Source organism: Nicotiana tabacum, chromosome 5 (genome assembly GCF_000715075.1).
Source record: "Nicotiana tabacum cultivar K326 chromosome 5, ASM71507v2, whole genome shotgun sequence".
NCBI lineage: Eukaryota > Viridiplantae > Streptophyta > Magnoliopsida > Solanales > Solanaceae > Nicotiana > Nicotiana tabacum.
The window spans coordinates 92,415,549-92,424,463 of record NC_134084.1 but is presented as its reverse complement, the minus strand read 5'-3'; the positions used below and the strand labels follow the sequence as shown (position 1 = coordinate 92,424,463).

At 39.3% G+C, this 8,915-nt stretch overlaps 1 protein-coding gene across 1 annotated transcript; it reads right to left on the bottom strand.

Moving 5' to 3' along the window:
* Positions 1 to 7,272: 7,272 nt before the first annotated feature.
* Positions 7,273 to 8,321, bottom strand: LOC107795722 (putative germin-like protein 2-3). Its single transcript, XM_016618398.2, has 2 exons — positions 8,127 to 8,321; positions 7,273 to 8,019 (listed from the first exon to the last, which is right to left on the bottom strand). The coding sequence occupies exons 1-2, from the start codon at positions 8,242 to 8,244 to the stop codon at positions 7,484 to 7,486; spliced, it is 654 nt and encodes a 217-aa protein (XP_016473884.2). The 5' UTR covers positions 8,245 to 8,321; the 3' UTR covers positions 7,273 to 7,483.
* Between the last annotated feature and the right edge of the window lie 594 nt (positions 8,322 to 8,915).

Sequence of the window (8,915 nt, the reverse complement as noted above, 5' to 3'; positions counted from 1 at the left end):
ATTCGGACGATGTGCAAAATCTTGAGAATTTTGGAGTTTTTAGGCTTAAATCCATGGTTAATTTGAGGTTTTATGTTGTTTTAGGCGTTTTAAGGATTGGAACAAGTTTGGATAGTGATTTGTGACTTGTTGGTTCCTTTGGTTGAGGTCCCGGAGGCCTCGGGATTATTTTGGATGGTTGACAGAAAGATTTTGGAATTAAAGTTGCAGTTTCAGCTGCTGGTCCTGTCATAACCGCACCTGCTGTTTGGGTTCCGCAGGTGTGGCGCCGCAAAAACAGCTAAGTGGCCACAGAAGCGGAAAATTGGCCATCTCTTCTAGAACCGCAAATGCGGTTAGTTCACCGCAGAAGCGATGCCGCACCTGCGGAAGGATAACCGCAGATGCGGAATTTTGTCATTTCTTGAGAAATCGCAGAAGCAGTGATAATACTGCAGAAGCGGTACCGCATCTGCAGATTGGGAGTCGCAGATGCGAAAGCTGGCCCTTTAATGAAAAGTTTCAGATGCGACCTTTGGTCCGCAAAAGCACAGATGCGGAAATCGCTAGCCAGAACATATAAATAGCTGCCTTCGCGAATTTGATCTATTCTTTTACCATTTTCATCCGGGTTTGAGTCTTTTGAGAGAGATTTTTGAGGAAATCAAAGGGGCATCACTTGGAGGTAACATTCTTGACTTTATAACTCGTTTTTATGTGATTAAAGACCTAATTAGTGGTGAAAAATTTGGAAAGAATGGGTATTTAGGGCTTGAGTTTAAGAGACCTTTAAATGAGGATTTGAGGGGTCATTTGGACTCCGATTTCATTGTTCGTGTTATGTATAGACTCGTGAGAGTACGAGGTTTCCGAAAATTTAAATTTCACCTGATTCTAAAACGTGGGCCCGAGGGGCATTTTGGTCATTTTACATAATTTCGCGTATTAGCTTAGACTTTAATTGTAGAATCAGTTACTTGAAGCGTTATTTATATTATGCAATTGAATTGAATAGATTTGGGCCATTTGGAGTCGAGTACTCGTGGCAAGAGCGTTGTTTCATATTGATTTTTGAGCCGGTTCGAGGTAAGTGGCTTGTCTAACCTTGTGTGGGGGACCTCTCCCTTAGGATATGACATATTTGATAATTGAAATGACTTTCGTGTGAGGTTAAGAGTGCATACTTGAGCTAATTGTTGAAAATTCTGGTTTTTCTTTAAGTATTTCAATTTCTTTTACCTATTTTATTCTACTTCCGAATTTAGCCTGTTGCTAGTTTAGAAAAGCCTGTTTAGTTGACTTAATTGCCTTTTTGCTTAAACTACCTTAATTGCATTACGTGAAGCATGTTATGCTATAATTAACTGTTTACTTGGTACGACATTTAGCTTAATTGGGTATTCTTGTGCTGCTGCTGTGTGTCTTTACTTTGGGACTACAGGACGGCATCCCGGGAGATCCCCTGTACGTATTTATGATCTGAACTAAGGTGCGAGATACCAAGAGATCCTTGGCACGTATATTGAGGATACCAAGAGATCCTCAAGGTACCGAGAGATCCCTACCATATATTAAGGATACCAAGAGATCCTCAGGATACCGAGAGATTCCTAGCATATATTGAGGATACCACGAGATCCCTAGCATTTATTGAGGATACCAAGAGATCCTCGGGATACCAAGATATCCCTAGCATATATTGAGGATACCAAGAGATCCTCGGGATACCAAAAGATCCCCACTATCATCCTTGTTATGAGTGGCACTTCCTGGTGTTGCCTTTATTTATGTCTCCGTTATTGTACTCCTTGTTACCCTATGTAGATTCTTACTGTAGATTCTTAATTGTATTACTTATCTTATCCCGTCATCTCATTATTTGTTTAACCTCAGTAGGGCCCTGACCTTCCTCGTCACTACCCAACCGAGGTTAGGCTTGGCACTTACTGAGTACTGCTGTGGTGTACTCATGCCCCTTCTGCGCATGTTTTTCATGTGCAGATCCAAGTACCGCTGCTCAGGCCTACCATCCTTGAGGTAGGTGACTGCTTTAGAGACTCCGAGGTATGTCTTCCCCGTCAGCAGACCAAGGGGTCCCTTTCTATTCCTGCCTTAGTATTTAACCCTTCTGTATTTTTCTGTTCTTATTAGACATTCCAGAGTTAGAGCTATGTAGTATTTATCTTAGCTTGTGATTCGTGGGTTTTCGGGTCTTGGTTTTAGATATTGTTTTTGAGATTTATATATATGGTGTATGCCGAGCTGTACATTTAAACACTGTTATTGCCTTATTTCTTTTTTTAAATTATTTTACTTCCGCAAGTTTTGGTTATCTTCCGCAATTTAGGCTTACCTAGTTGTAAAGACTATGTGCCTTCACGATAGGTTCATGGAGGGCGAACTAGGGTTGTGACAAATCGTAGACGGTGGATCCCCCACTTAGCTTTAAGCTACAATCACATAAATGTAGAACCCACAATGATTCCTCCTTCTCAATTACTGTGATCTCTCACCGACAACCTGCCAAATTCCTCGTAATCTCTTGTTAATCTTTTCATGAACATTCTGAATTGTCAATCACAATTGCTCATTCGACCTCCTGTTGGGTAGTAAGTAGAACTCTTTTTAGAAACTTTATCAAAAATGCGCAACCGCTAACCTTCTCACATGAGATAACCCACCCATGGAATTCCATACTAACATCTTCCAACGATGTTGCCCTGGGAACAACTACCACGAAATCAGAAAACCTTCCTGGGCCCATGCTCGCCCACTAGCTGTAAGAGTCTGTTCACCCCCGATTAGTATCAGCTGAAAGTCCAACCATACGTTTCAAACTCGAAGTCATGTTCCATAAAGAAACAATAATCAAGCTTTCAAACCCCTCTTCCTTTCAAGCAGACATCTCTCTGCCATATTTAGTCTTCTTCAGTACAGTAGCCACCGTCCCAAATGAAATTTATAGACTTAGTCACTATCCACCATGATTTCCCATATCATTCTAAACTTTTCTCAAGGAATATGGCTATCCTACCACAGAATCCATACGCTACTCTGCCACTCCCATTTCAGTTAAACCATTTCCTTTAAGCAACTTCTCGACCTCTGATTTTTATACTTGACCTGCTAGCAATTCAACTACCGCGAAACACCTCCAACCATGCCCTTACTCCTCCCTTGATGCCAAGATACTGCCTCAAATCATAATCCATCTTGGTAGCACTCGAACGGGTAATCTACCACCAACTCTAAGACTCTATAAAGATCATCTCCCTTGAGCTATCAACCTTAGGAGCACCGATTAGACTCTTAAACCAACATACACCACCATCTCTGACAACTGCTTCTCAGGCATGATTTCACAACACCATGCCCCAAAGGCAAATCAAAGAAGACCATAACACCAAGGAACCTTAATGAGTTCCAACAAGGATGACGACACCACATCGCAGACGAGAATTCCACCACGTCCGAAAATATCTAGTCTCGATACTCCGTCAACCGAGGCCAGAACATCCATAGTCCAATTGCCTCTCATCCACTGGAATTAAATGTCGAACCTCCAAACCATGGACCGAATAATCCTCCTTTCTAGTCATTCATTGTCGCGACACACAAATAAACACCCTACTATTAATAGCAACACTGCGCGATAACCACTTATGAACATCATAATACACTATATGTAACAGTGAAACCGTAGGCAATACTAACATTTCGCCAAAATGTCAGAACATCCCTCTACGAGGTGACGACAATAGCCCAATAGAATACGCAGGGAGAAACATCCGGCACCATATATGTAGTACTATTACAACTCCTCGATGCCCAATTGGTAACCAGCTCTCCACGTCGTGTAAGATTGAATAGGAAGGAAACGAAGGCATAAGCCTTAATGGAATCAAATCGCATGACGAGGAATCAAGAAGGGAGGTTCTCCTAAGGGTTCTGTAGCCTCTCGAAGATAAGTACAAATATTTCCGTACTGATCCGCAAGACTCTACTAAACTCGCTCATGACTCGTGAGACCTATGTAACCTAGGCTCTGATATCAACTTGTCACGACCCAAAACCTCCCACTAGGTCATTATGGCGCCCAAAGTCGTCGTTGGGCAAGCCAACGATGAACTATCAACTTAATTATTTATTTTATTATTTTTAAAATCATAAGCCTTATTAAGTAAATGATTCAATGCATTTAAAAATCATGAATACTTAAAATATTAGTAAGATATAAAATAAAAGATGACAATATTAAGCCAAACCATATCAATCACTAGATTATCCTTAAAACCTGGTGTCACTAGTGCATGGGCATTTACTAAGGAGTACAACAATAACACAACATCTGTCCGAAATATAAATAAGACAAGATAGAGTAAATAGTATATTGGAGACTTTGTGGGCTGCGATACGTAGACTGGAATACAGCTCACCAAAATTCTCCTAAGCAACTGCGCCTACGTGCCAAGATAACCACCAAATGAACCTGTCAGATCCTGCACATTTAGTGCAGAAGTGTAGCATGAGTACATAAATCAACGCGTACCCAGTAAATATCTAGAACAACCCTGAAGAAGTAATGACGATGGATCGACATCGACACTTACTAGAGGTCCAATAAAGCAGTATGATAAATCATAAACGGATATGAAGCACAACAGTAATAATGGGGTAAAACTGTACTTTATATAATCTTCAAATTTTCATTTAAAGATATAAATTTCTCAATCTCATGCTTTAACTCAACATCCCAAATATATCAAATGCAAGTATCAAACGGATAAAGAATACCATATAAAATGCCAGGCATCAGTAGAAGGAAAAATCTCGCAAATATTCGGACTGCTAGAGATATAACGCACGATTATGCTGAGGTCGTATGGCCCGACCCAGAGTCGTGTGTACACTACCGAGGGTCGATCGGCACAAACCAGAGATGCATCTCAATATACTGCCTAGGCGTTCGGCCCGCTCCACAAGAAAGAGGAACTTATCGAATTACGAATCACGTGCTTACAATACAAGTACACGAGCATAAAGTGGATACACACTTTACCGTTTATCAAATATTGTGCCAACAACTAATATATATTCCTAAATCAATTTAAATTATCAATTCATTCAATTAAGCTAGCAAAAATGAGTTCAAATAATTCAAATATTTCATGATAAAGTCCTAAGTCTACCCGGACATAAACATGATGTAGCTATGTACGGAGTTTCATCACCTCATGCGTACGTATCACCCACAACTAGTAGCACATAACAATTACATCACCTAGGGGGTAGTTTCCCCCTCACAAGTTTAGACAATAGACTTATCTCACTTCATAATCCGATAACCGGCTCCAAGGCCTCTCTAAAACCTCAAAATGATGCCCATCGATCAGAAACTAGTCAAACAACGTGCAAAGCAATCAAAATACAGCCAAAACTTTTGATTAATCACGTCATAACAATTCTCAACTCCGCTCGAAAAGTTAACAAGGTCAACCCTCGTGCCCACACGCCCAAATTCTAAAAGTTTTCGAAGATAAATACTACCCATATCACCACAAACTCAATTATATAATTTATTCCCAATTTCATGATCAAAATCCAAAATACCATTTCTAGGTTTAGTTTCAAAAATTCCACAATTTCTATCAAATTCCATGTTAAAATCAATATATAACCCATGTATTTAACTCAAAACAAGTAGGAATAACTTACCTTATGATATATGGTTAAAATGATCTTTAAGAATCACCCCAAATCGCTCCACATGTGCTCCAAGAACTTAAAAGTGAATAAATGAGCTCAAAATCCCGAAATTGGATGCTTAATACACTGCCAGGCCTCCTTCTTCGCGATCGCGGTTATAAGCCACACAATCGCAGTTATCAAAAGTTCCAGTAATGTGTCCTTCATGGAGATCGCGACCAAAATCCGGTTATCGCAATGTACAATTTATGTTTTCTTCTTCAGAGACACCCTTTAGTATAATGGCCATAACTTTTTGTACAAAATTCAAAAATGATAAATTGTGTGATCTTTTGAAAACTAAATTCAAAGAGCTTTAACCTTCATTTTTAGATCATCTCCAAATTCCTTATAGATTGCAAGATATAAGCTTCCGAATTCCGACCACTGACAACAGAAATTCCTCTACGCGATCGCGACCTTCCTTCCGCGATCGCGATTCACAAGGGCTGGAACAACACTTTGCCCTATGTGATCGCAGCCCAAACCTCCGCCATCGCATTTCACACCCTCGACACCAGTTATCAGTAGTTCCAAAAGTCCTAAAAGTGGTCCGGAACCACCCAAAAACTCACCCAAACATCCGAGGAACCCCGTTCGATCATTCTAAGATTATATACCCTATGTAAACTTGTCCGAAGGCCCGGAACACAAATTACAACATTGAAAACAAGAATTAAAGATCAAACTTAATTTCTTAAACTCTCTTAACTTTCAACCTTCATCCTTCGCCTAACGCATCCTATCACACGTAAACATTCCAGAATGACGCCAAATTTTACGTGCAAGTCATAAATCAGGATGCGAACCTATTCCAAGGATCAGAATCCCAAATAGACATCGATAACACCAAAGTCCACTTCAAACTAAACTTAGAAAATTTTAAAACCTTCAAAACGCCAACTTTCCATATTAAGCGCCGAAATGCCCCCAGGTCACCTGATACTCAATCCGAACATACGCCCAAGTCTGAAATCATCATACCAACCTATTGGAACCTTCAAATTCCGATTCCGGGATCGTTTACTCAAAAGTCAAACCCTGGTCAACTCTTCCAACTTAAAGCTTCTAAATTTAGAATTTTCTTTCCGAATCAACTCCGAAATTTTCGAAATTCAATTCCGACCACATGTATAAGTCATAATACCTGAAGTGAAGCTACTCAAGGCCTCAAACCGACGAACGGTGCGCTAGAGCTCAAAACGACCAGTCGGGTCGTTACACCAGCTTATTTTGAGAAGTGTTTTTTCTCAAATGTTCTTTTCGCAATGGTACTTTTGGTGAGAAACAGTATGTGTTTGGCTAATTAATTTGAAAAGTACTCCTGAGTAGGAATTAGTGTTTGGCCAAGCTTTTAAAAATTGCTTTTAAGTGTATTTTTCTCAAAAGTGCTTTTCAGAAAAAGTGCTTTGGAGAGAAGCTACTTTTTACTGCTTCTCCAAAACTCCTTCTGCTTCTCCTCAAAAGCACTTTTTTTATTCCAAAATGTTGGCCAAACACTTCAACTTTGAAAAAATGTACTTTTTTCCATAAAAAAGTACTTCTAGGATTGGAGAAGCTTGGCCAAACAGGCTATGAATATATTAAAGAATACTACATAAAAACCTCTATAAAAAAAATAAATCAATCTAAATTTAACCTCTTGGGATTACATTTTTATGAATCACACAATAAACAAACAAATAGGATCCACTCAATTAACATTGCACACAAAGAATAAAACTCTCAAGCTTATGAAGTCTGTAAGTAAACTTGCTGCTTAAAATTTTGATTGCATCAGAGCAGCTACGCTTTCATCTACTTGAAAAGCCTTGGCAAGAACATCAGTTGCTATAGCCGGATCCGATCCGAATACTGCGTTAGCCATGCCTATAACACCAGGATTCTGACTACTCAAAGCAGCAATAGCTACAGCATTTCCATATCCCACGTTGTGTTGGTAGTGAACAAGTCCAATAGGAAAAACAAACGCGTCGCCTTTTTTAAGGACCTTAGTAATATGGCGATTTTCAGGACTCGAGGTTACAAAACCAACTTGAAGAGTTCCTTCAAGGACAGTGAGTATCTCAGTAGCTCTAGGGTGAGTGTGAGGAGGGTTGATTCCCCATGGTGCATAGTCGACGCGAACCAATGAAATACCAAGAGTGTTCAGTCCTGGTATTTGAGCCACATTAACAGGAGTCACTTTAGAACCAACAGCATTTGTTGTATTGCCAGCCAAATGTAGCCCACCGAAGAAAAAGTCATCTGCTTTAACTGATTTGAGATCTTTGCAAGCTAAGCCATTTACCCTAGCTGAAACAACGGAAAAATACAATTAGAAAAGTTCATCAAAACATTCCTTTTAAAAGATCAGAGAAAAATGCAATACATGCTTGTCTTGTTTCACTGCTTTGAAATACCTGGACTAGCAGGATCCGCGACACAGAAATCTTGCAATGGACTTGGCTCAAAAGCTAACACAACACAGCAGAAAGTTATTGCTGCTATCAGATTCGACAGGAGAAACTGCTTAGCCATTTATAACACTAAAGAACAGAAGCTAGGAGGAGCAAAAGAGAAGAAGGATGTTTTGTGAGATGATAGGATTGATAAGATAGTTACTATATATATAAGAGAAGTAAGACTTCATGCACGCATATGTGCTTGAAATTTGGTGAGTAATTTGTGATTTTCTTGAAAAGATTGTAAAGGGCCGTCCAAGCAGTATACATGTAGACTTTGACAAAGATTAGCTGTCATTTGCAGAAACAAGACAAGAATAAGAGGTTAGCCGGCTTGAACAACAGCACTTCAAACATTTTCAAATACTTGATGGAAATGGTCCAAGACTATTTTTTAAGGACAACAGTGTGATCTTGAATACCATTTGGTAGATTATTTACGTACGCCAAATTAAATTTATACGTGTGATACATTTTCTTTTATTTCTTTAAGTGCTAAGTCAGACCCTTCCCCTATCCATAACATCACAAATAAAAGATACAGGGACTGTTTGTTTTAAAACTAATGTCAATTTGGACCATCATACAAAAATAAAGCTCAACTATGATTTGACAATGAAGACAAAAAAATTTAACCCCTGCCTTTGCAGGGAGAAGCGGATGAATATCTTGAAAAAGATGTCAACCTTAAACTTAAGGTAAGATGTCAGTCAAACCTTAACTAACTAAATGTGTAACAAGAGATTT